Below are 27,989 nucleotides of genomic sequence, written 5' to 3' on the forward strand. Positions count from 1 at the left end.
ATCAAGTAATGTATATATATATATATATACATACAGTATATACTGTATATATACTGTACAGATAGGGGAGAGAGAGAGATTGTTAAAAGCAAGAGAAAGAAAGTGTTTGAGTAAAGAACCTGGAACGCACTCAAAAAGAAGCAGAAGGATTAGACAGGCTGATGTATTAAAGGAATGAAGAGGACTGCTGAGAGGCAGGGATGTTGAGTAGGTGCTTTGTCTTTGATTAAAGCTGCTCTGTACTCTCAGCACTTTAACCGCACTGCCAGATCTAGCTAGGTTGTGGTTGCGATGGGTGTATAAAAGCAAAATAGCACACAAATATTTCTTCCCTTTGTCTTTGTAGGGTCGGACTGGGCGTTCGGGTTTGCCTGGGAAACCAGGTGCTGCAGGGCTGCCTGGCCCAGAGGGACATAAGGTGGGCGAGTTTTACCTCTGCACTCCATCTGACCCATATAATCTAACTACATACTGCGCTAACCAATTAAACTGACAAGACATCTGTTATCACTGTCTCCCTTCAAGTGTCTGGTTTTCATCATTATTTTAATTGACTGTATCAAAGTAAACGCCAAGTCTGACATCAAGTGTCCCCCTTGATCGATGCCTCTTCCATCAAGAGAAATGGACCCAAATTGATAGCTCATTAGAGCCCTTTTGACTGTTTATATATGACCTCATTGGCAGGGAGAGAAAGGAGACCCAGGGCTGATGGGAATGCCAGGAATGAGAGGATCACCTGGACCTAAAGTGAGTCACGTTTCCCAGGTGTAACTGGTGTACAACTGAAGTAAGGGAGTCTAAGTAATGTTGTGCTTGGATTTTTATTTCATATATAACATTTTATCTCACCTCTTAATGAGAAAAGGTAAGTAATAATTATCTTCTCTGTCCAATTAGGGCTTGCCAGGCTATAAGGGTGAGAAGGTACAGTATGTCTGTTAAACTCAGCCTAAATGTTTAATTCCCTTTGTAAGTTATGGGACTGAACTTTAAATGACCTTAACTCTCTGTACCTATTGTTATGGTTACAGGGAGCACGGGGGGATTCCGGACCCAAAAGTCCAAAAGAAGACAAGGTTAGAGATGAAAGATGCAATCGAATCAGTTTCTACACCTTAAGTGTTTTTTATTAATTGTTTCCCCTAGCAACAAAAAGCAACATGCTAAAATTCTTGGAACCTAATAACAACCATTTAGCAACCACCCAGAACACCCTCAATAGCAACATGCTGAAATATTTGGAACACTAACATGAGCAACTATCTAACACACCCTAGAAACCAAATAGCAGCATGCTAAAACGTTTATCAACCGCTTATCATTTTTATCAACCTTATTCACCCTATCAACCGCTTACATGTTAGCAACCACCCTAAAATAGAATACCCTAAAATCAAAACACCAAGATGCTAAAATATTTAGAACACACCTAGCAACCCTGCAGAACACCCTAGCAACCAAATAGAAACTCTAAATGCTTAGACCACATACGTGAACACCTAGAAAACACCCAGACCCTAGTAAAAAAAATAGAAACACCAACAACTACTCAGAATGCCCTAGCAACCAAAGACCCAAGGAACAACATGCTAAAACATTTTTAACATGCTAACAACCACCTAGCAACCATCTACAATACTTTAGCAACCAAACAGCAAACAAAACACTAAGAAATCTAATTTTTTCACATTTATTTGTATTGCACTTTTCACAATACAAATAATTTCAAAGCAGCTTCACAGAAAATGAAAGTTTCTACAGTACATTTAGGAGTAGCTTATCAGTGGTGACTATGTCAAGGTGATGTCCATATAGCATAAACGTACAGGAAAAATCATGCAGTTAGTTAATGACATGTATTCAAACAAACGGTGAACACTATTAACAGCAATGATTATATGTTGCGATCAAACTTATAGTAAAATTTGGTAGTTTTGTGTTGGTAGAGGGTTGTCATCATCTGAGGTCTTCGGAGGGGTTGGCATCATCTCTTCTCAGGTGTTCGGTCATCTCAGATCTTCATAATGACTGGATCCAGCCTGAAGCTTGTGTAATTCCTATTACTTTGGAATTCCCATCCCGTTGCAGAAACAGAAAAGCAAATAGTGAAAAATGAGCGTAGCTGCTGTTCAAACCAAGCAAAGAATGATAACGTGCATTTGATCAGATATAACTGGAGTACAAGGTTATGAGAAACATTATGTGAATGCTTAAAGAGATGTGTCTTTAATCTAGATTTAAACAGAGTGTGTCTGAACCCTGAACGTTATCAGGAAGGCTATTCCAGAGTTTGGGAGCCAAATGCAAAATTGCTCTGCCTCCTTTAGTGGACTTTGCTATCCTAGGTACTACCAAAAGTCCAGAGTTTTGTGACCTTAAGGGATAGATTGCGTGATAGAAGACTGGTTAGGTATGCAGGAGCTAAACCATTTAGGGCCTTATAAGTAAGTAGTACTATTTTGTAACTGATACAGAACTTAATAGGTAGCCAGTGTAGAGATTGTAAAATTAGAGTAATATGATCATATTTTCTTGACCTGATAAGGACTCTAACAGCTGCATTTTGGACTACCTGTAGCTTGTTTATTGAAGATGCAGGACAACCACCTAGCAGTGCATTACAATAGTCCAGTCTTGATGTCATGAATGCATGAACTAGCTTTTCTGCATCAGAAAATAACATGTTCCATAGCTTAGCAATGTTTCTAAAATGGAAGAATGCTGTTTTTGTAACATGTGAAATGATTTTCAAGAGACAAATTGCTGTCTAATATAACACCCAAGTTTTTGACTGTAGATTACATAACAGTACATCCCTCTAGATGCAAATTGTAATCTAAGATATTCTGTGTAGTTTTTGGGTCCAATAAGTAATATATCTGTCTCATCTGAATTTAATAGGACAAAATGATTGGTTATCCAATCTTTTACATTTTTAACACTCTGTTAGCTTGGATAATTTAGAAGTTTCATCTGGTATTGTTGAAATATATAGTTGAGTATCATCAGCATAACAGTGGAAACTAATCCCGTATTTTCTAATAATATTACCAAGGGGTAACATGTATATTGAAAATAGCAGAGGGCCTAAGACAGATCCTTGTGGCACTCCATACTTTACTGGTGTTAATTTAGATGATTCCCCATTTAAATAAACAAAGTGGTAACCGTCGGACAGGTAGGATCTAAACTGATCTATTTCTGATGCTATCTATTTTATCTGTGAAGAAATTCATAAAGATTACTACTTATTACTACTAAACTGTGAGGGAATGTTTAGTTCGGGTGACGTCTGATTATTTGTTAATCTAGCCACTGTGCTAAATAAAACCCTTGGATTGTTTTGGTTGTTTTCTATGAGTTTGCAAATATGCAAGTCCTAATGCAACATTTGTATTATCAACGTGAATTTTAAAGTCTCTGAAAATTAGTGCTTTATCAACATTAACCAATAGGTCTGAGAGGAAATCTGCAAATTCTTTTAGGAAATCTGCATATGGCCCTGGTGGTCTATACACGGTAGCCAGAGCAAATTATATAGTTATTTCGCACATTCACAGAAAACGGCTTACTTCCGCATTGAAAAATAAGGTGGATAGGAACACACTAAAACACTTAGAATACACTAGCAACCATCTAGAACACCCTAGCAACCAGTAGCTTCTAGATCATGTTGAGAATGTGTAGAATTTAAATATAAGCAATCACTCATATTCACTTGTGCATCATCTGCTCTCTTTAGGGAGCAAATGGGCTGCCTGGGATGCTGGGACAGAAGGTATGATGTGACATTTTAACATTTTATTAAAATCTCATGCATTAGATGTCACTGATCTTATTCGCTCCTTCTCTCTGAACCACCCCCTCCTCATCACTCCCCCAGGGTGAAATGGGACCCAAGGGTGAGCCTGGCGTCCCAGGGAAACGTGGCACTACAGGACGACCAGGCAAGAGAGGCAAACAGGTGAGAACATGCAGCATTCTACTCTTCATCAGAGCTCCAGTCTGTTTTGATATTGAGACCTTGAGTCGTTGAGTGATGATAAGGGAGTGGATTATTGGCATTATTGGCAGAAGAAGCTTTGGGCATATTTAAAACCCACATCCTCACACGATAAACCTGTTCCGCCCAGTCAGGGGGTCAGTCTGTGGCTGTGTGAGTCATTTTGTAAGTAACCTGAGGACCTGAAAATCTCACCGTGCTGGTAGCTGGATTCGGACCAGCAGGGCCTCTGATGTTGGGTCCAGCCCTGCCACTCATGTTTCCAAGCTCTTGTATTATACTGCGGATAGGCACTTCCTGGGAATGTCTTAACTAACTGCTGGGAAATACCAGGACTGTTACTGTAGGCTGTACTCTGCTTAGATTCCTACTATAAATCAGTCCAGCGCTGTGACATACACATTTAAGGTTCCTTAGATCACTGCACAGGCCTTGGACTTGAATGTCATTTCAACACCTGCAACTAGTTTGATGCATTGAATTTGTATATACAGTATATATATATATATATATATACACTACCGTTTAACAGTTTGGGGTCAGTACGATTATTTTTAATACTTTCATTCAGCAAGGATGCCTTAAATTGACATAAAGACATTTACATTGTTACAAACGATTTCTGTTTCAAATAACTGCTGTTCATTTAAACTGAATAAATATAACAGTTTCTGGAAAAATATTAAACAACACAATTATTTTCAACATTTACAAAATGTTTTGAGCACTAAATCAGCATATCCAAACCATTCCTGAAGGATCACGTGACACGTAATAGCTGCTGAAAATTAAGTTTTGCCATCACAGGAAAAAATATATATTTTAAAATAGACAACAGTTATAATATTTCAAAATATTAATGTTTTACTATATTTTTGATCGAATAAATGCAGCCTTGGTGAGCATAAAGGTCAAAAACACTAAAAAATATTATCAACTCCAAACTTTTAAACAGTAATGTATACACATATAAACTCTACATATGTAAATATTTGGGAGGTTTTAGTGGTTTTGTTGGTGTAGATGAATCAATGGGTTTTGCTAAATTATTTATGCATTCTGGCGTAGGGGCCTGATGGAGAGAGAGGTTTTCCAGGGCCAGTGGGTCCCATTGGTCCACCTGGACCCAGGGGCCACCCGGGACCTCCTGGGGTACCTGCATCAGGTGAGAACATATGCACACAATTTATTTCTGAATCACCTTTGAGGACATCTGCAGATGCAAAGTAAGGTTTTGTGACATTTAGCAAACTTCTGGGGATGGTTTTTGTACATTCTGGTCTTTTAAGCAGAGATTTTGATAAGTAAATCAGTGTATTTCTGTTGTAGCTTAATAGTGATGTCTGATGAAATCTAATTGCTTTTGTTTGTTGGTATCTCATGATGGTCAGGGCTGTTTGTAGTTGGAGAAAAAGGTGAGAAGGGATTGCCCGGTCCTCCTGGAGTCTGTGACTGCAGCTTTCCTTCTCTCAGTCCACCCAGTGCCCCATTACAACACCGTAACAAATATGACAAAGTTTCAGCGGTAAGCCACACAGACTGTCAAATGATTTTTTTTATGCTGAGGACTTCCCATTTACTTCTATTGTTTATATATTATAATGTGAGTGTTCTGTAATGTGAGGTGAAAGATATTCAGTAAGAAACTTGATTTTATCCATTTGGAGGTGGGCACTAAAGGATAAATAGTAAATGTAAAATAATAAAGAGTACAATCATAAAGAGTAAATGGGTTCGATTAATTTTGAGGTAAATTATTTTCACTAAGCCTAAACCACACAGATCGTTTTTCCATTTCACTGCCAGCTAAGACATTATTTAGTCCCTTATTTGATCTGTTTTCATTGTGAGGAATTCTAGGTGATTTGGGGTTTTCGTATCATTCTGGGTAACCTGATGTACCAAGCCAAATTTGACATAAGATCAAACTTAATTAGCCAGTTTATAATGGAATCAATAAGCCTGTTTGTTCAGTCTTTATATCTGCTTCTTGATCAGTTTATGTCTCCTGGTCAGATAATCGTTGTGAGCAGTGAGGAAGAGCTAAAAGGTCTCTACGAAGATAACGCACTCGCCTTCAGGAAGGATCAGAGGTCTCTTTACTTCAGAGATGAAAATGGATGGGAGCTCATTCAGGTACAGGATAATTTTGAATGCACTGTTATGAAACATGCTGCCATACTGGTATTTTGGGATCAGGAGCATGTTGTTTGTATTTTAGCTGATGCCACTCCAGGCGACCGAGAGGATGAGGAATGGGAATGGAGTCTGCGGTGATGGAAAGTAGCAGGAACTCAATGGGGAAGAATGCGACGACGGAAACAAGGTTGTTACGGATGACTGCGTAGGTGAGTCACATGATCCCAGAAATGTAGCCAAAATAAACATATGCAAATGCTTAAAGGGGTCATATGATGTTGCTAAAAAGAACATTATTTTGTGTATTTGGTGTAATGAAATGTGTTTATGCGGTTTAAGGTTAAACATTAAATTAATTAGTAGTATTTATCTGGTTTCGATGATTAATTAGATTGGAGAGTTTTATACAGAAAAGCAGCACTCACACTCTTATTTCTTGGCTTAGTCTGTTGATCATTCTTAATCCTTCTTTCTCTTCACTCACTCTACCTCTGTCTCTTTCCTGTTCTTTATCTCTGTCTCTGTGTGTAGGCTGTAAAAAGGCATACTGTGGCGATGGATATCGTAATGAGGGTGTGGAGGAGTGTGATGGGAAAGACTTCGGCTACCAGACCTGCAAATCATATCTGCCAGGGAATGCACACCACACACACACACACACACACACATACACACACACACACACACACACACAGAAACACATTAACCTGCATATGTAAAATTATTGGATTTTGGTAGATGTTTTTTAATCAACAGAGATTTTAAGCTGAACTGTCTTTTATTTATTTATTAATTATTTAAAGCTGCATTACGTAATTTATTTTTTTTGGTTAAAAATGATCCAAAATCAATTACTGAGCAAGTACATAACAAATCAGATTCGGGTCGTTCGCTTTGTGTCATTGCGTCACGTCTGTATACATAAAGAAGAAGTCCCGGCTAGTAGGCTACAGGAGAATTCCAAACGGAAGGCATTCAGTTGTTCACTTTGGTTTGGAACGTCCCTACAAAACGGGAACGTCCCGAAGTACAGTGAATATCCACACTGGTACGTTGACTGACAGCCAACACATATACCTCAAAACATCAGATTCATCTGAGCTGAGGAGCCGTGACGGTGCACTACCCACGTAAAGAAAATAATTCCGCAAATAACTGCAATTGCACGTTTCAAACAGAGATGGCGACAAAGAGGCAAAACTTACGCACTGCAGCTTTAATTGTGTAATTTTAATGTTTATTTCATTTTATTTATTTATTTAAATAATTTTTTTTTTAAATAACATTCAATCATCTTCACTAATTTAATCGTCTTCACTAATTTATTTTAAATGGTCCAGGGTGTGACTAAATTTTTTTACAAATATTTCTCAGTTAATATGAGGTAATAACAGCAGTATGCATATTAATTATAAAAAAGCAAAATCCTTTTTAAATAGTTTTAGATGGAGTGGATCATGTCACGCCGCAGGACCTGTCAGCCTCTAAAAAGTACTAAATGTCAACACCCATTATGATGAATGTTTAAGGGCTCTCTCTTATCTTTTTGTACAAATAGCACCTTTGGGCAGCTCAGGTGCACCGACTCCTGTTTCATCGACTCAGCTGGCTGTAAATACAGGACCTGAGGCTTACAAAGGTTACACATTCACACGGACACACACACACAGATATGAGGGAGGGCCTGCTGAGATCAAAAGTATTTAGGAGATGATCCGAGATTTGGCTGTGTCTGTCTCCATTGCCTCCCTCACACTCATCTAGACACACAATATAAGGTTCAACTCAGCGGGTATGGCACTATTTGCAGTACTGCTCATTGATGCTAGTATGTTTTTAATGGCAGCTGAGCTGGTGGATGAATGTTTTAGGAAAGGAATGAAAAGACATTATGATTTAAATGAATGAATAATATGTTTATACGAAACTTATTTATTTGTTTGGTATTGCAAATGCATGATTAGGACTGTGCATGTTCCTGTATGTATATCATGTTCTTGTTCCCAAGAGACTAAGCACTATTTTGCTGGTACGTGCCTTGTAAAGCATGCATTGCAAATGCAGGCATTTATTGTATTTTTTTTTTTTTATTTCAATTATTTCAATTATTTTTATTTCAAATACAGATAGTTGTAAAAATTAAACATATAATGAGGGAAAACAAAAGAGTATTTTTTTCTTTGGTGTATTAGAAAGTCTTTATTTGATGAGTTAGATGTAGAGTTAGTAACAAAGGGCTCCAGCAGCCACTAGAAGCATAAGCAAGACGATATTGTCTAATAAACTTACTTGTGTTAGTTTTAGAAATGTAATTGAATTACATTTTTCTATATATAGTTTCAGCCATTTCAACCATTTATTCTGTTCACCTTAGGCCTAAAACACGGTTTCACTCATAGTGGTTAACTTCCTTCCCTTTTACAAAAACTGATGCCCTTTATTTGAAACAGTAATGTTAGCAAGACTTCTCTGATCTGTATGCACAGATTTAACACTCTTTCCTTTTGCCTTATTTTGTTAAGCCATGTTTTAATCTTTTTTTCTCATTTTTATTCTGTTAGTAGTTTAATCATGTGCCCTTTCAGTCCATTCAGGGTAAGTTGACAGCTGATAGGATAATTAATAAAAGCCTTTTCAGGTATGATAAGCAAAATTATTAGGCATAATATTTTTGTTCCAGAAACATATTAAATGTTAAAACACTTATTATTGACGGAAGAAAATTAATTAGACAGGTAAACACTTTTTTTTTTGTTAAGAATCAGGGGTTTTAACATGGCTGCAGCTGTAATGAGAAAACTTGTTCTTGAAATGTGGATGGCAAAAAAAAAAACATTAGTTTTACATCCAACTAGAATGTTTTCACAGATAATGCAGCTGAGATTGATAAAGTGGCACTCGAGTGAGTTGATTTGACCTACAGATTTGGCTGCTGTTCTTCACTGATGATGAGGATGATGCTTAAAATATGTCCTGCAAAAGGTTAGCACCAAACTTCATATTGTCCTATTTCATCTTAACTGAGTCCTCATGGCAGGAGGTTGTGGGTTGACTGTGAAAACAAAACAGGAAGAGTTCATTTTCAATAAGAATCTGGTAATTCCAGATTTAGTTTCAGTGTTTGCTTGTTTATAAATTATACCAATCAACTGAGGAACTGATAAAACTATTTATTTTCAGTTTTGGACAATTGCTTCATCTTGGATCTGATAATAAATGGATCCTGAAACAAACTGTTTACATTGAAACAGAGACTTGTATACAGTATACACTACTATTCAAAAGTTTGCGTTTGGTAAGATGTTTTCAGTGTTTTTGAAAGAAGTCTCTAATGCTCACCAATGCTACATTTATTTGATCAAAAATACAGTAAAAACAGAAATAATAATACAATTAAAATTTTTGTCTTATCCTGAATCACTACGGTACACCTATAATAAGTGTTTATATTCAGACTATTTTAGACCAGTATGGATGACAACCGCTGTGGAATAGCCCAGTACCTGCGTGACACATCATATCCAGTTACATAGTGTACCTTTAAAATAACTATTTTCTATTTTAATATATTTTAAAATTAAATGTTTGCTGCTCAATAAACATTTTTTATTATTATAATTGCTGAAAACACTTGTGCTGCTTAAAGGGGTCATAGGATGTGATTTCAATTTTTCCTTTCTCTTTGGAGTGTTACAAGCTCTTGGTGCATAAAGAAGATCTGTAAAGTTCCCATGATTTTAATTGACTCCAAGTTCATCACCGTGTGAGCATCATAATGCTATATTTGGATTTAAAAAGGTGTTAATATGCAGATATTTTGCTGTCAAATTCAAGCACATCAATACTAAATATATTCTGGAATTTGTTATGAAAACTTCTCCCATCCTATTATCACCTGCTTTTTTGCCACTAATTTTAGGCTACATTATACATGTAGTTGTGTATAAAGCAAACGCAGTATTACAATTGTACAAATAATAAAAAAAAAAAAAGATCATCTGTCTCAAGCCTGTCTAAATGAACAGAGGCAACATTGTGAGCAGTGTAATTGAACAGAAACTTCACCTTTGCTCACATACACTCTCACACACAAAGAGGTTGTTGTACCTCTGTTCTCTTTGCTGGGGTAGGTACGTGGGAAGGGCCTGAACTCTTCAGGAGGGGGGAAGTCCTCAATCGGATGGAAGTGAAACTTCGATTCAAAGTCATCTGAATAGCAGACAAAGAAAGGAAAAAACAGAAATGCTATGTTAAATTAATGTGCTTTGCATATGCACAAACACAAACATGCAAATACACTATTAGCAAATCATAATTTCACTGTATTTCATTACTAGTGTAACTGCTTGTTGCTGTTCATCAGATGGTAATAATAGCCCATTTAGATGTTTAGCTTCATCATTAATGACAACCCGCAGTCTCACCTAAGCTCTGCAGGTGTCCGTTGCGTACTGAGCTGGGCGGAGCTGACAGTGGGAGAGGAGGAGGGGGTGGGATCCTACTGGAGAGTTCAGTGTTAGGAGATCGAGCAGGGGGAGCAGGGGGTGGAGCCATCCGTGGAGCACCTGTCAATCCAAAAGTCTTAATATATGACTGACTATAATTTATCTCAGTTACGTTTTCATTTTAGTTTTTGTTCTAATATATATACATTATATTTCCAAACACAGTACCATTAAAAAGTTTTTTATAACACTTATAATGTCCAATTAGTTAATGTTAACTAAGATTAATCAATGCTTCTGAAGTATTTTTCAATGTTAGTTCATTTTAACTGACGTAGTTATCTTAAAGTTAACAAATGGAATGTTGTATTATTGTACAGTAATAGTACTTTTTTAAATATTTTTTTATTCAGCAAGGATGCATTAAATTGATCAGAAGTGACAGTAACGACATTTATAATGTTACAAAAATGTCTATTTAAATAGATGCTGTTCTTTTAAACTTTCTATTCATCAAAGAATCCTGAACAAAAGATCACAATTCCACAGATATATTAAGCAGCACAACTGTCTTCAATAATATGAATTATTTCTTGCAGCAGCAAATCAGCACAGTAGAATCATTTCTGATCAGAAGTGACAGTAAAGACATTTATAATGTTACAAAAATTTCTATTTAAATAGATGCTGTTCTTTTAAACTTTCTATTCATCAAAGAATCCTGAACAAAAGATCACAATTCCACAGATATATTAAGCAGCACAACTGTCTTCAATAATATGAATTATTTCTTGCAGCAGCAAATCAGCACAGTAGAATCATTTCTGAAGGATCATGTGACACTGAAGACTGGAGTAATGGCTGCTGAAAAATCAGCTTTGTCATCACAGGAATAAATGACATTTTAAAATATATTAAAATTTGTATATAATATACATAACAAAGGTCAATAGTCATCTACCTGCAAAACGTGGCACTGCAGGGGGTCGTCTGCTGGGGGCGTTACAGGGGTAAGATGGTGGCAAAGGTGGTACGCTGGGCCTGTATGTGGGTGAAGGCACGGGAGGTGCTTTCTGAGGTAGCGGAGGAGGTGTTGAGGAGGGGTGACTGAATGCAAAAGGAGCAGGAAGAGGAGGAGGTGGGGGAGGAGGCCCTAAAGGACTGTCCTTCATTTCTAATGGGCCTGGAGAAGGGGGCGGAGGGAAGAAGACTCCAGATGACCTGTTAGGGAGCGAGGATGGAGGGACTGATGGAGGTGGTGGAGGGTAGATGACCCCAGATGACCTGTCAGGGAGCGAGGATGGAAGGACTGATGGAGGCGGTGGAGGGTAGAAGACCCCAGATGACCTGTCAGGAAGTGAGGACAGAGGAACCGATGGAGGCAGTGGAGGAGGCGGAGTCGTTGGCATGGGAATGGAGTGTGATTGGACTGGTAACCAAGTGGGTTTTGCCATTTGAGGAGGAGGGGGTGGGGGCAGGCAGGTGGGGAGAGGAGGTGGTCTATTACTGGGCCGCTCCTGAGGAGGAGGAGGAGGTGGAGGGGCAGAGGAAGGAGGAGTAGAAGACAGTTTGAAAGAAGGATGTGTAGTTTGGCTTGGGGAGGGAGGGGCTGTGTATGAGGAAATAGGCCGAGTTTTAGACAGTGTGGAGGCTCTTTCATATATATATTTTATATCAATTACAATTTTATAGCAGACTCTAATGTTTATAATTGAATATTAATATTAATAATGAATCATTAATAATTGAATATTAATAATTTAATATTTATGTGATGAGTGGGGCGGGGGCCGAGAGCCGTGGGAATGGAGCGAGGCCGGTGGAGTAAATGGGAGGGGCAGAGGAAGGAGGAGTAGAAGACAGTTTGAAAGAAGGATGTGTAGTTTGGCTTGGGGAGGGAGGGGCTGTGTATGAGGAAATAGGCCGAGTTTTAGACAGTGTGGAGGCTCTTTCCAAAGGTTTGTGGGAGGGGGAAAGATCAGGGGCGCTTCCTCTGAACCCATCTCCCTGTGATGGAGGGTTCCAGAGAGGCTGCTTCAGGCTTGCGGTAGAGCCGGAACGAGACACTGAAACACAAAAAAGCCATATCAAAAAGTAATTCAAAAGTTGTCCAGCACTGAAAATATACAAAGCATGAGAATAAACAGATCTGACTTCAATACCCAGGTTGTGATGTGGCTGTTTGTCTCTTTGTCCGGATGGTTTGAGTACAGGAAATCCCCCGGCAAATATTCCACTCAGACTTGGACCCACTGCAGATGGAGCAGATCCTGCTGTGTTTGTAGAGTTTCCAGCAGCCACATTTCTTCCACTGTCATCCACACTATTCACTTTAGGTTCTGCAAAAATACACACATCACCATTATGCTTACTGTGATTTCACCAAGTAGAGCATGTTCCTGGATCACACTGCAATACACCATTCAGATTTTAGGGTTAGATTTAGTCTTAAGGCTGAGGTTTTTTAATAAATCTACAATTTTCATCTGATTTTATGGTTAGTGTTAGTGTAAAGGATATGATTAGGCTATATATTATATATATATATATATATATATATATATATATATTTAGAGTGGCCTTTTATTGTGGCCAGCCTAAGGCACACCTGTGCAATAATTATGCTGTCTAATCAGCATCTTGATATGCCACACCTGTGCGGTGGATGGATTTAGACAGATTTGTGAACAATATTTGAGAGAAATAGGCCTTTTGTGTACATAGAAAAAGTCTTCTGAAAAAAAATCTTTGAGTTCAGCTCATGAAAAATGGGGGCAAAAACAAAAGTGTTGCGTTTATAATTTTGTTCAGTGTAGATAGATAGATAGATAGATAGATAGAGAGAGAGAGAGAGAGAGAGCAACAAAAGTAACTTAATGTTGGGCAGTTACAATGAGTTTCAATGCCCCATTTTTCTCTGGTTTGATTTTTATCACAGTATCCATGATACACCAAAATAAAACTCAAATTGTGTGGCATCAAATGGTCTAATCTAATCAGGTACTGAATTTTAGCATAATTAAATAATGTTTAACATGACACAACATGACTTAGATCCATGAAGTGTAAAAAAAAAATATATATATATATATATAGTTTGCAGTTTTTGTTATACATACATCAACTAAATTATAGTTATAAACTATAGTTGTAAACTAAAATATATTTTCAATATCTAGTTTTCGTCATCTTAATAGCTCCTGTTATAACAATAACCTCCTACTTTCAGTCACATAAAGCAGACAGACTCAAGACAAACAGTGATGCATAAACGGGAACTGTAAGGTGAAGTGAGCCAATGACTTATTAATGAACATGGCATGTCCTGAGCACAGAGAATACTGCCGTCCTTTGTAATAAAGAGGAAGATGAGGAGCATTGTCACCCCCCACTTTCTGTGTGATCCTCACTCCAGCACTTCCTGAGGTCTTGGCCCTTTATCTGCCACTGTGCATTTCCATATACAGATAGAAAGCCTGTGTGTCTTACGATTCTCTCCGGCCAATCCGTGATCAGCAGAGTTTACACGTCACGTTTTGGTAATGGTACGGTTCACTTGGAACCCCAACCGAGGTGGTACTAAAAAAAGTACCAGGTACCAGGTACTATACCCAGTGGAAAACCCCCCAAAAGTGAACCGTACCGAGCCGTACCATGCAGTGGAAAAGCGCCATAAAACAGCTTTTTAAGTCACATGACAAAACTGCAATAGCACTTTTAACCAGCAGATGGTAGATGTGGCCATGAGTGTAAAACTACCAGGGAACATTTGGATTATTTCTAACCCCAACCCTGAGTTCAAATATAGCTCTGACACTGATAAATCCTAACAACTTATCAGTCATTCCGACTTTCTCTGAAGCCTGGTTTTCTCCTCATACTTACTCTTTTGTTTAATTTTCTCGAGAGAGTAATTTAATATAGGTTCTCATGCTGACACAACACTCTCATCCTCAATAACCAATCATTGAAAATGCAATGCTGATAAACAACATTCCAGTGTTGCCATCATACCGCAGATATGAATTTTGGACTGCAAAATCAGATAATCAGGAAATGAACCTGAAATAGTATCAGTCTAGTATTCATATTTCCCATGCTTGCAAACAGATGGATTGTTGCCAAGTGACTCATTTCACCTGATCAGCGTTAAAGAATTGGGCTTATGTTAATAAATTAGATTTTGACTCACTGTCAAGGATTGGTGCGCTTCTGTCATTGACCTGTGTGACCTTTTTCAGCCTTGCCCCTTTCTGAATGTCAGACAGGAGAGCACTGCGACCTCCACCCTCAGAACGCTGGATTTTAGGAGGGTCTGTCCGTGACTGTAAAAGAAAGAGTGGAAAAATTGAAACTTTCTTAGTGTTGTGAAGTTCTAATGAGTTTCACTGTGCCTTTAGTTTTCTTTGGTAAGATTTTTATCACAGTATCCATGATATACCAAAACAAAACTCAAACTAGCCAAAAATGGTCTAATCTAATCAGGTACTTAATTTTAACATGACTAAAGACTGAATGAAGACTGTTTCATCTGTTTTTATCCATATGATGAAAGTCATAGGAGTCCAAAACAACAATTTCTTGGCATGGACATTTTTTAAATACCTTCTTTTGTGTTTTACAGAAGAAAAAAAGGCATACAGGTTTAAAAAGGCATGAGGGTGAGTAAATGATTCATAATTTTCAGTACAGGGTGAACTATCCCTTTAATGTTGGTTTTGTTCAAAGATGTCATTTGTGTGCACATGCATTCAAACAGAAAGCCAAATCTGAAGATGTGACACCTGTGCTGTATATGCCTCTGAGTGTAATTTTATCTCTAATTAATAATGCAAATCTAGCCAGGTGGTTGCCAGGAGGAACTGCATGACGGGAACAAAGACAAAGATAGACAGAGAGACAGATGGAAAAAAGAAAGAGCCATTATACACACATTCTGATGAACTATATTACAATAATAGCTGTCAGTGAATGTGTGTGTGCACATATTGAAACACAAACTGTGAGCTGTGACCCTTGCCCTCCGGATGGGACTATTTACATTATTTGACCTCTCAATTTGACCTCACGTAGATATCTAAATTATTATAATTAAACAAAATTAATATTTTAATTATATATTCAAAGATAACATTTAAACTTACTATTAAATTTGAATCATTCTAATTCTAATCATTCTAATATTCTGATTTGCTGCTCAAAAACATTTATTATTATTATTGTTGTTGACAACAGCTGAGTAAAATTTTTCAGGTTTCATTGATGAATAGAAGGTTCAGAAGAACAGCATTTATCTGAAGTAGAAATCTTTTGTAACATTATAAATGTATTTCCCATCACTTTTGATCAATTTAAGGCATCCTTGCTAAATAAAAGTATTAATTTCTATAGATAATTGTCAGAGATAAATATTTCTGATACATGCGATATTAAAAGGTCAGTCAAGTCAAAAGATCACAATGTTTACATCTTTAAGCCAGGTATACAGAAAAATAGCACAAAAAATAAATAAATAAATACATTACAATGAAAATTACAAAAATACAAAACAAGATCAATACATTTTCTGAAATTTATATTATAATTAAGCAAAATGTATAGTTTAATTATAGATATTTACATTAATAAATATTAAATAAAATAATATAAAATTAAATTAAATTAATAAGTCCACACATTTTATTTTAAATGTATTTAGTAAATGCTGACTTACAGTTGGAGCTCCAGCTAAACACAAGTGTTAAACAACACCAAGAACTTTTCAGCACTTCACTGTGGTTTCGACATGACAAAGCGATCTCCCCACACCCCCTCTCTCTCCACAAGTCTACGGTACATGTTCCTCTTGGCACGAAGCTTGTCCATCACAAGATGCACCCAACAGGAACCCTCCCTTCTCTTTTAGGAAAACCAATCTCCTGCTTCCACAATGCTAGTGAGAGGTTCCAAAGATCATCTTTTGAAGAAACTGCATTTAACTCTGAACTAGGGCCATCTCTACCATATAAAACCGTGAACTTGACTTGTAAAAGGAACATGCATACAAATGATCTCAGATCAAAATAAAGTGGCAACAATGGAGTCTGTTGTTTGAGAAATAGAGCTGCTCAACTTCTGGTAAGCCCCGCAGCTAATCAGAGCTATTGTGTGAGAAAGAGAAACACGCTAAATACAGTTGAGAAATGTAGAAGGAATTTAGTTAATATGTTAATTTTTAGGAATGTTTATTCTTGTCAAAATAGAGAAACATTGTGTTATTGCTCCATGGAGGAAATGACAAACGGACAAGTTCAAGCATTAGGAAATTCTAATGTGAAATTAATTTCACGTTTGTGCATCACTAAATGGATAAAATCCCAGCATTGTTCAAAAGACACAAGAAGAATCAGCTATTCATCCTTTGGCCTCTTTCATGATATTATTGTCCAAGATCTTGTGGGTTATATTTCATCCAGTAGCATAGCTCCAAACAACTCTCTGTCTTTCCCTAGAGTCCCATTAACAGCTTTCCCATGGAGATGTTGACACCCAAGGTTGTGCTGGTCCACCCATGTGGAAACATTTTTATCCACCTGTAGAGACATGCTGTATAATATCTGGCCGATGCTAATCATGACACGTGTGAATGATTTGTATTCTTTTTTAAGTATATATCTTTTCATATATATATATTTTTTCATTAATTTCATGTGAATTTTATAACATTAGACTAAAAAAACTGCAATGTTAAGTACAGTGTGAGAGAGTTAAAATTAAATTATTATGTAATTGAATAATTCATATGAAAATAGGTTTGTTTACTTAAAGGGATAGATGACCAAAAAATGTAAATTCAGTCATCACTTATTCGCTCTCATTTCTTTACAAACCTGTATGAATTTCTTCATAAAAGAAGATATTTTGATAAAAGGCTTTGAGAAATCTTTTTTTTTTTTAATGTACAATTGAACTTCATTGATAAACAAAACTGTTTGGTTAATAATATTCAATATAACATAACTTCTTTGCTGTTCCACACAAGAAAGAAAGTCATGCATCAGGTTTGGACAGACAAGAGCGTGAGTAAACGATGACAGAATTGTCATTATTGGGTGAACTCAACTGTCCCATTAAGGGTCAAAGTACAACATTTTAACCATTAAAAATCCAGATAGCCTACTAAACTGTCATTCGAAAAGTTGTGAAAAATGACCAGACTGTTCACATTTAAGGCTGGTTACTGTCAGTGCTGTGTGTCAATGACACTCACCAACAGAGTCCAGCTGAGAACACAAACTAATGTCGTGCCAAACATAACGGTAGAGGTTCAATGGTATTATGCAAACCCTGGGTTACTGTAGTCAGTGTATTCTTCAAAGGCAACTTTACCTTTGCGGGCTAGAAAGCTGAAGTTTCGTGGGTTTCTGTTCCTCTGGTGGACGCAGGGAAGTTGTCAGAGGCCAGTCTGGGCGCGAGGCTGGGTCCGCATAGTGCGCGCCTTTGACCCACGAGGTACAGTTAATGACCGCAAGCTCGTGTTATAATTAGGAAGACGCCGAGGACGTAGGGTTTCACGACGTCTATTCGCGTCTAATTTTCCGTTAAGTACGTGACGCATAAAAAGTAGCCTATAATTCGCTGGTCAAACCAAAACACTTGAAGAAAATTGTAGAACTATGTCCTTCCCACTTGGTAAAAAATAATCCACTAGAAATGTTTCATTTATAACACTTCGTGACACAATTTCCAAATGCTGTGCTCCTTTTCACAGTTTGGAATTTATGTGTGAACTGAACCGGACTACAGCACGCGCACCCTGTAGTCCGCCTGTTGCGTCTAGGGTGCACGCGCAACGCGTGCGCGCGCAAACAACAACACAGCAGGCGGCGCGCGGTGGGAGGTTGTCTTGACCATGAACCTGGCTGTGTCATATTTTGTATTATTTACAGCTTAAACCCGAAATAATAAACCCGAGAGCGTTTATGTAGAAAGAATGTGTCAAATTTCTATAATGAAAATAAAAGTTAAGACTTTTATGAGTTGTTTAACATCATATCTAGTTTTGTGTGCTTCAGGTGGCCGTACTCTATGCTGCGCGCGACCAGAACGCTCTCTAGTGGTAGTTTTGGACAGCGCTTCGTTTGTGTGTGTGCAGAGTAGAGAGGGAATGGCTAATTAAAGATAACCTCCAAACCAGATTTGATCAGAAATGGGGTCAAGAAAGTATCTCAATATTTCATTGACTGAAAATAAATTCAGCTACTTCTAAAAACTATTAAGTGTGTCAAACAACAACGCTAAAATGTGTTTGATTCAATAAGAACAGTGCAGCCATGGCTCAACAAGCCTTGATTATAATAATGGTAAGAAAAGCATTTGTCGATGCAAATTATCTAATATTTTCCACCCTATTAGGGAAAGACAGTGTAGTCATTCTGGCTCTCTCTGAGAAACTTGTCTTCTAGGAGTAAGGAATGTTGTGATACAGGGTTGATGAGGTTAAAGATGACAGCCTCGGGTGAGGTGACGAGCATTAGCACACACTAATACTGTAACTCTAATAATGACCTATTGCTTTCTGTTTACCCCACCCATAACAAACACTCACATACACGTAAGCACATTCAGGGGCAACAACAACTCAGCATGCACAAAAGGATTCCTTAGATGGAAAATCATCTGTTTATTTAAGATCTGATGTAGTAACACTTCCTTCCCAAAGCTAAATTTAGCAAACTAATGCATAAGAGTACAGTATATTCCAATTTTTTCCTGATTGCACTGAAACCTTGACTAAATCATCATTATAGACACAAATCTCAAATCTGTCTGTGCATCACTACTCAAAGGATCTGAACATCTGAAGCTACAGATGCCTACTTCTCTTACAACCAGCTTCACTCATAATAACAGATGAAATTATTAGATCTCATAGTTTGATCAGTTTTTTTTAACCCAATTATCAGGTTCCATTCTAATTTAGGATGACTGAATAGTACTTTATCCAAATTCAACTTGTGTCTTCAATAATATACTCATATAACTACCGTAAACACTGTTTGCTAAACTAACAGCTTATAGTTATATTTAGTTTATGTTTAGTTATATTGCTTTTCTTGACCTCTCTGTTATATCTTTACTGTTAGATTTTTAACTAAACATTATAAGAATAGAATCTTTGGTTTATCTAAAGAAAATGTACTGTTTTTGCTGTGGGAGAACTTAATCACAAGATGTCCTGGATTCAATAAAACAAACTACACAAGAAAACGCACGTCAGATGCATGACTATCATGACATATAATAATGTGATTCTGGGCGGATAGGACCACCACCCTAACCCTTATAAAATCTGTGGCATGCATGGACAAGCATTAAAAACAAGTCATGGTAAGGCTGTGCTTACAGCGCACTGATTACCATTAAAAAATAATTGCTGCTAAATCCTTCTAATGAGTCCTTCATAAAATATTGCAGTAACACCACAAAACAGTGCAAATTGTGTATGACAAAGCTCTACAAAATTATGTTTTATCCTTCACAAAAATGATTCTGCTGAATGTCTAATAACCCTGAAAAACAACTTATGCTTGCTGGTCTTAAGGCTGGTCTAGTCTTCCAGACTGGCCCAGCTGGTCTCCCAGCTAGACCAGTTGTAAAGTGCCTAAAACCCCTTTAAAACCAACAAAAGACTAGCCTGACTAGGCTAAGAAACAAGTTATGCAGTTTTTTTTCAGCAGGGAAATGTCATTATTTCCAGCATTTGGAAAATAAAGTCTCTGTGACATGAATAACTTACTCCAAAAGGCTATCCTCATAACTTCATATAAGTGCATTGCATTCATGAGTCAAACTGAGTTCAACAGTGTCAGAATGGAGGTAGTGCTCTACCATCGGGTATAAACCGCGGTTGCAATCAGCGCGTTGACTGGACGTCGGTTGATTTGGCTGCAGTGGGTTTCCCATCATCTCCGTTGTTCTGTGGAAGACTCACGCGGGTCTTCCGTTTCTCTTTGAAGCGTCCGGAGCGGGACACGGTGAGATTACGGCGATTGGAGCTCTCGTTGAAAGTTGGCTGTACAGCTGAGTCGTCATATGTTTCGTCGCTCGGTAAGCAGTTGCCCACTTCTTTCGTTGGACATGTCGGTGAGGTGAGCTGTTGGTCCGGCTCAGCGGAGGGATGCTGTGTGGACCCTGCTGAAGACTGATTACGGAGGTCCTGTTCCAGTGTCACCGCAGATTCTCTAGCCGCCTTTCTCCTCTTGCCCACGAAAGACCTCCACCAGGGAGCTATTTTCTCTGTCATTGTTAAAACTAAACAGACAATAAATAAATAAATACGATCAAGTTAGCCTACTACTTCAACATTAAAACTGGAAGAACTATGTTGTAGCTAATTGTAGGTGTACCTACCATTGAATTGTAATCTATAAACCCACGTATATATGACGCTATGACGTAAGAACAACAATAGACACAACATGTCTATTCAAGAATAACAACAACACAGTGTAATCTGAGATAGATCTGTAATAGATTAGGTTTAATATAAGCTACTTTATTGTAATAGGCTAGGCCTATATCTCCACCCTTCATTGGATACATTAATGTTATAAAATGGATATTGCTAGGGATCGATGACAAGTGATATCCAAGGTGGAGAAATCTTTTAAATCTAGTTTAAAACTCGTGTTAGATCACGTGTTCTTAGAAATATAAACTTTGCATTTATGTTGGTTTCATAAATTATGAATGTGTATAGCCTATCATTTTCTTCCAACGCTCTGGTTTAATGAGATATATGCCAGGAGTGTTACATTATATTTTTCTGAAGAAAAAAAAAAGTTTTCTTTTATAATATTTTATCTTATAGTGGTTTAAAGGGGTCATCTCCGTTTTATGATTGTCACATGACAACAAAATGGCTTCCTGTAGCCTATGTTGATTACACCATTGATATTAAAATTGCTTTACAGTTTTTTTAAAAGAAATAGCCTAATAAAAAATAGTAATAAAATATTATTCCAAATATGTTTTATCATTTTTGTTTTTAAATCTCTGTTACACCACTTCTGACATTTTTCTACTGCCAAACAAAATATAAAAATGACTTTTAATTAAGAAATTGTAAGAACATTTATCATATGGGCTATATGTCATATTCTGTATGAATGGCATATTAAAAATTTGCGAATAACTTCATTAATACAAAACAATTGAGTTTCACGTCACAAACAAACAGCCTAGGATATTGCCCTGTGATGCAGAACAGGTTTACAGCCCATACGCTCAAGAGAGTCTTTTACAGGTGATGATTCATGCCACAACAACGAACCTGATCATCAGCCTGAGCGACTCACCTGCACAAAAATTATGAGAACAAGATAAATGCAGCCCGAGGTTCCTCTAAATGAAAGGTGTGTTGAAACAACAGAGACGCTGAATCCTCAGAAGAAATCACGGTGCGTGAAAATCATCTTTCACTCCCACGCATACGAAGACTTCAATCACTGAGACGCAGCTTTGCGCATAACTCGACTGAATAGATATCTTTGTCTGTGAGAAACCGTAACATCATCCTTTGCCCAACATCACCTGGAGGAGGTTCTGAATATGCCACGCAAAATTTGAATTTACGTGAAAGACTTTATAGTGTCGTCGCAGTTTACAAGAGTACCTGAGATTCCACCTCCGAAACTACCATGAGTGCACCTGTCCTGTCTTCTGATTGGTCGAAAGGCCTGGGGATCGGTCACGTGAGGAGAATTCAGGTAATTCTACTATGGCGGTAGGTTGGGCTTGCGGTTGCCATAGGAACGAACATCGAGTCGCTTTTTTTTTCTGTGAAACTTTTTTCTTTTTTTTCAAGGTGGGGAGCATTCTTGTGTGATTTAAACAAACGAGCCCAACCCTCAACTACTATGTCAATGCCTATTGATAGACTAAACGTCGAAATTAATCGAGGCTAGCTAAAACAATTTCACATTGGACAAAGTCAGCTTCACACAGAAGAGTCGTGTTCCCACTTCACCGAACACTGGAGTGATGCCACATGCCGGTCTTAAATGTTGCAGAAATGACAATGGAAACATTATTCTAGGCTGTCATTCTTAAAGCCCCACATGAATATAGAATGCAGTGTGTAGGCTATGACCAGAACAGTGACCTGACTCCACTTTACAGTGAATGGACAGCTAATAGTGTGACAACTGTGGTGTGAAGTTATATTTCACTCTGGTTGACTGCATTAGAAAGGATATTTAGACATAAAGAGCTGAACAATCCAAGGCCTCTGTGTTACTCATATCACTTTGATCAGCATATATTACATTGTAGGCTGTCTCAAGGTACTGGGATTGTTTGAGGGAATCCCTTGAGGTCTTGCAACATTTTGTCACTCCCAGCTTGTCCTGAAGTAAGAGTTTAGTGTTAAACGGAAGTGTGGACTGATGCCAGTTTCTACTGTTCTATTGGCCAACAATGTTCCAGTGCGTTCACCACACACATGCTGGTACACAGTGAACCATCAAGATTTACACACATTTTTTATTTGTTTGAAGTATCTCTTTCAGTCTCTGTTTGGGTCTTTCTCTCTCTTTCATAAAGACTATCACAGATATACATTATATATAAATCACATTTGTTTCTGAAAGATAAACGTATCTTTGAGCATACAATTACTACATTTCCACAGCAACATTTTGATATAATTTATTGTAATGCTGCTTTAATATAGATTAATATAGAAGATTTAATATAGAATAAAATTAAATGTCAAATTGCAATATTATTGCTGAAATGATTGATTGATTTGCAACTGAAAATCTGCTTGCTTATATACATATACATATACAGTGGGTACGGAAAGTATTCAGACCCCCTTAAATTTTTCACTCTTTGTTATATTGCAGCCATTTGCTATATATATATAGATAGATAGATAGATAGATAGATAGAAAGATATAGATATTTTAGATATATATCTAAAGATGGAAAATATATATAATAATTATGACAAACTCATTATGTGTAGAACTTGAAGACAAAAATAAAAATATAAAGCTAGCATGATATAATTGCAACAATCTTTTAATATTGCATTTTGCTCACTTTTAATTACATTGATCTGAACATTTCCATTAGAATGCTGATTTACTTATATATTGTGTATGAAAAAACTGAGCAGAGGCTCTTTGCTGGGTGGCCTGCAGGATCATCATGGGGTTATCTGAAAGACAGATGGACATCTCTTGGTTTCAGAAGAAGACTGGATGAGTCAGAGGGGGAATGGTCAGGAATGCAACTATAGTTTCAATGCACCAGCAAACTACAAGTTGTGGCAAGGAATGTCATCTGAAATAGTCTCTGCTCCCTGTGTGATGGTACCGGGTACAGTGAGGAATGTCACTCATAGCAGCTTCTCAATTTTTGAGTGCATATGTGAAACAAAGAGAAAGAATGAGAGAGAGAGAATTAGAAAAGAGGAAATATCCAGGAATGTGGTTTCCACAGTATCATTCAACACTACTGTAGGCTGTACTGGAAGAGTTTATGAAATATGTCACCAGCCCTGCTGCATACTTGGGGGACTCCCTCTCTTCCACAGGGATCGAAACCACACATACTGCACATGCTAGCCACATTACATTCAATTAATATGCACCACACACCAGGTAAATCAAGAGTTGTGTAAAACATGTTGAGCAAAACTACATGTTTCTAGGAAAACTGTACAGTATATGCACTCACAGTGAGTGTTTTGTATTGCCAAATATTGCTAAATTATATACATACATTTTTTGAGAAATATTAATCTATCTAACGAAAACACACATAAACTGTGCACACTGGTATTTGATTAGGGGTAAAACATTTACTTGAGAGTGAGAGTGGCATACCAATCTTTCAGTATTGAGAAAACTTAGAGCCGAAATACAAACAAACCCACTGAATGATTTCACTAAATCACTTCACACTCTGCATCTATCGCTTGATCGATCAATCTAAAACCTTTCTATCTATCTATCTATCTGTCTGTCTGTCTGTCTGTCTGTCTATCTATCCATCTATATTGCTTTCTTTTTTTTTCTTTCTTTCTGTCTGTCTAACTATATAGGTTTCAAAATATGAAGCAATAAATATTTTCTTCAAAATGAAGACGTAGTGTTGGACACTTTCTGGTTGTGGAACATGTTTATTGTTCATATAATATAGGTTAAGAGGCAGTGACATTATACATCTATGAAAAATTACCTCAAGAACAGTCAGTTAAAAAAAATTGGCTCAGAAAGGTGAAGTTATGTAAAAGGTCTACCATCATTTGTTTGCAGATGCTACTTTGATATGTTGTATATAATTGAATAAAATGTACAAAAAGTGTACAAAAGTGTGTGCGTGTTTGTGTGTGTGTGTGTGTTTCTCAGTATATGCTTTTTGAACATGCATCATGCAGCACTGTCCTGTAAATGTACTGGCCTGCATAATGCATTGCTGAAGTTGTATCAGGTGCATCATTCAATGTTTGCTTCTAGGTGTTTTATTTCAAATGGACATCGAAACAAAAAGGTCTTGGCTGAAATATGGTTATTATGTCATCTCTCTCTTTCTGTATGACCACTCCCTCTCTGCCTTTTTTCTCTCTTTCTCTTTGAGCATGAGAGAGTAAGAGAGGACAGAGAAAAACTCTACCACTCTACCAGCCTGTTGGACTGGTAGAGTGGGTCTCCTCATTCAGAAACACCAATTTATCTCACTGTACAATGTGCTTACTCTGTGAATGTTTGTGTGTGTATGTATGTATGTGTGTGTGTGTGTGTGTGTGTGTGTGTATGAGTACATCTGTATATGCGCTATAGTGTGCACTTGTTTCCTTGTGTCTAAAAATGAATGAGAGTTGGATCCAATATGTTACAAATCTAATATAAGGATTTTGGGGGGAATTTTTTGAAAATAAAAAATATAAGGACATAAAATGAACATGAAATATTTACGATTCTGTCATAAATCAAATAAGCAAATTTGTTAAACTCATCATGTGAACCCTCTATACAGATGATCAGATGTTTGTGCACCCAGTGAAGCACAAGAAGCTCTTTGGATAATCTTAAATCTTGGTGGAGAACATGGTCATCAGGTTTTGAAAAAATTTGTAGAGTTCATGCGGCCTGAGTGGTGTTGTTATTAAAGCAAATAATTTAATTAATTAATCAATTTAATTAATTAATTAATTTATGCATTTAGCAGACGCTTTTATCCAAAGCGACTTACAGTGCATTCAGGCTATACATTTTTTTTACCAGTATGTATAATATAATAATACATTCTGAAATTAATCATTTTCACTTAAACTTAACATTTTGCTCAAATTTAAATGCTGATAATTTCATTTGTAATGGAAAAAAAAAATCGGGGAAAATGCAAAAGAGAATGTGGAAAGGAGATCTGCATACTTTTTACATTGTCCTGTCATTTCTATGGTAAGACCATTGTCATTTAAATAGCTGTTTTCACAACAAAAACACTGCTGCTCTTGTTCAAATGAATAACAATTGAGTTTGGAAGCACCACATAAGGCAAAAACATCATCGGCAACTGTTTATTATTAATTTTTTTATTCTTACAATACCTCAAAGATGATTATAATGTTGTTTTATCAAACTCAGCCACACTAATTGTATATAATACTATAAAACAACCAGCAGATGGCGCTGCTCACATTTAATCATGCACAGGCCAAATAAACAACGTCTTAAAGCTTGTGTTCTTTTTGATTCTTATCAGCATTATTTAAAACCTCAGATTTGTTTTAGTTAGTCTTGCGTGCGTATGTGTTTTATCTAGAAAGAGTAAAGAGATGAAAGGAATAATTTGGTACAGCTCAGTGATGTGGAACATCAAACTCACAAGAGCTGCTTACGTTCCTCTCTCTCTCTCTCTCTCTCTCTTACAAACGTTAGAGTATTTGCGTAAAACAAAAACAGCAGTAAAGTGTTTAATACCATCAGGAAACCTAATATTAAATCACTGTGACCAGTAGGTGCTGTTATGGTTACTGTTTTTTCACTGTTCACCGACCACTGTGGCATGAGAAACAGAAGTGTGTGTTTTAATAGCCACAGTTCACAGCCACTGAGACCACTGAAAACTGAAAAACTCTGGGAAAAATTTGTGTAGTTCCAGCCTTTTATGTGAATAGATGTTAGGGTAGCGCCATATTTAATTGCTGACAGGAATGAAAACGAGGCTGGGATAGAAGTAAGCCTACAGTACTTTCAGTGGATTGTACTGTGCCATTGTTCAACTGATGAAACTTCTAGAAATAAAAGATAGACAAAAACTTCATGAAACAGTTTTGAAAGTCATTAGTTGAGAAAATTACACATTCTAGGACCTTTCTAACGTGCGTTAAATTCAATATGGCATCTAATTCACTCACCCTCATGTTGTTCTTTTTTTTTTTTTTTTTTTTTTTTTTTTTATTTTTTTTTTTTTTAACTGATGAAACTTCTAGAAATAAAAGATAGACAAAAACTTCATGAAACAGTTTTGAAAGTCATTAGTTGAGAAAATTACACATTCTAGGACCTTTCTAACGTGCGTTAAATTCAATATGGCATCTAATTCACTCACCCTCATGTTGTTCTTTTTTTTTTTTTTTTTTACTTTGTATGACTTTTTATTTTATTTTAAGTGGAACACAAATTAATACATTTTGGGGGGAAAAAATGTGTCCATATAATGCAAGTCAATGGATTCAAATTGTTTCCTTGTAGATTTAAAAACAGTTCAAACATTCTTCTTTTGTCATTCTTTTTGTCATACAGCTGTAGAATTGCATGAGGGTGATTAAATTATGACATAAATTCAGATTTTTGAATGAACTATCACTTTAAGGGATCAACTGCCATGATGTTAAAAGATGCAAATGCACACATACACACTCACAATAAGCATTATAGTGACATAAGTTCATTTTTGCCTGCTTTACTTTCTCAGCAGGTTGTCAGTACCAATAAGATTTGTGCATTGACTCCACAGATGTACACAGACTCTTACTGTGTAAAGGGCAGTAGAGGGTTAAAGTCTGTGCAGCAGATCTAGGTTAAAGAACTTAATGACCCAACCAGCTGCTGCTCATGTCAACCCCTCAAATCTCTCTTTTCCTCTTCTCCCCCTTTTTCTATTGTTCTCATGAATACCGATACAGAGATATACACAGTTGCAAGAGCTAAAAATCCTGAAGACAAACAGGAATGTTAAATAATTCACTTTCATTTATCACAAAGAAAAAGAGAAAGATTACAACAAAGGCACATATACATATGTATGCCATATTGTATTTTTGGATGGGGCTTGGGAGTTTATCTCTTGCATTTGGTTTGTTTGGGTGAATGAATTGCGCTAAATGAGTGATGTGTTTT

General features: G+C 36.9%; 2 protein-coding genes and 1 pseudogene across 2 annotated transcripts; 1 reads left to right on the forward strand and 2 right to left on the reverse strand.

Annotated features, from left to right (window-relative positions):
* LOC107710348 (acetylcholinesterase collagenic tail peptide-like) overlaps positions 1 to 8,204 on the forward strand; it is a 10,930-nt pseudogene extending 2,726 nt beyond the window's left edge.
* A 69-nt stretch (positions 8,205 to 8,273) lies between these two features.
* wipf3 (WAS/WASL interacting protein family member 3) lies at positions 8,274 to 15,092 on the reverse strand. Its single transcript, XM_016515058.1, has 8 exons — positions 15,080 to 15,092; positions 14,783 to 14,965; positions 12,753 to 12,929; positions 12,426 to 12,656; positions 11,552 to 12,133; positions 10,570 to 10,710; positions 10,253 to 10,354; positions 8,274 to 9,197 (listed from the first exon to the last, which is right to left on the reverse strand). The coding sequence occupies exons 1-8, from the start codon at positions 15,090 to 15,092 to the stop codon at positions 9,157 to 9,159; spliced, it is 1,470 nt and encodes a 489-aa protein (XP_016370544.1). The 3' UTR covers positions 8,274 to 9,156.
* A 5,365-nt stretch (positions 15,093 to 20,457) lies between these two features.
* On the reverse strand, positions 20,458 to 22,181 carry LOC107710321 (proline-rich protein 15-like). The gene is made up of 2 exons (XM_016515064.1): positions 21,930 to 22,181; positions 20,458 to 20,883 (listed from the first exon to the last, which is right to left on the reverse strand). The coding sequence occupies exon 2, from the start codon at positions 20,873 to 20,875 to the stop codon at positions 20,486 to 20,488; it is 390 nt and encodes a 129-aa protein (XP_016370550.1). The 5' UTR covers positions 20,876 to 20,883; positions 21,930 to 22,181; the 3' UTR covers positions 20,458 to 20,485.
* Between the last annotated feature and the right edge of the window lie 5,808 nt (positions 22,182 to 27,989).

The sequence above is a fragment of the Sinocyclocheilus rhinocerous genome, unplaced genomic scaffold (assembly GCF_001515625.1).
Source record: "Sinocyclocheilus rhinocerous isolate Xijiao unplaced genomic scaffold, SAMN03320098_v1.1 scaffold897, whole genome shotgun sequence".
Lineage (NCBI taxonomy): Eukaryota > Metazoa > Chordata > Actinopteri > Cypriniformes > Cyprinidae > Sinocyclocheilus > Sinocyclocheilus rhinocerous.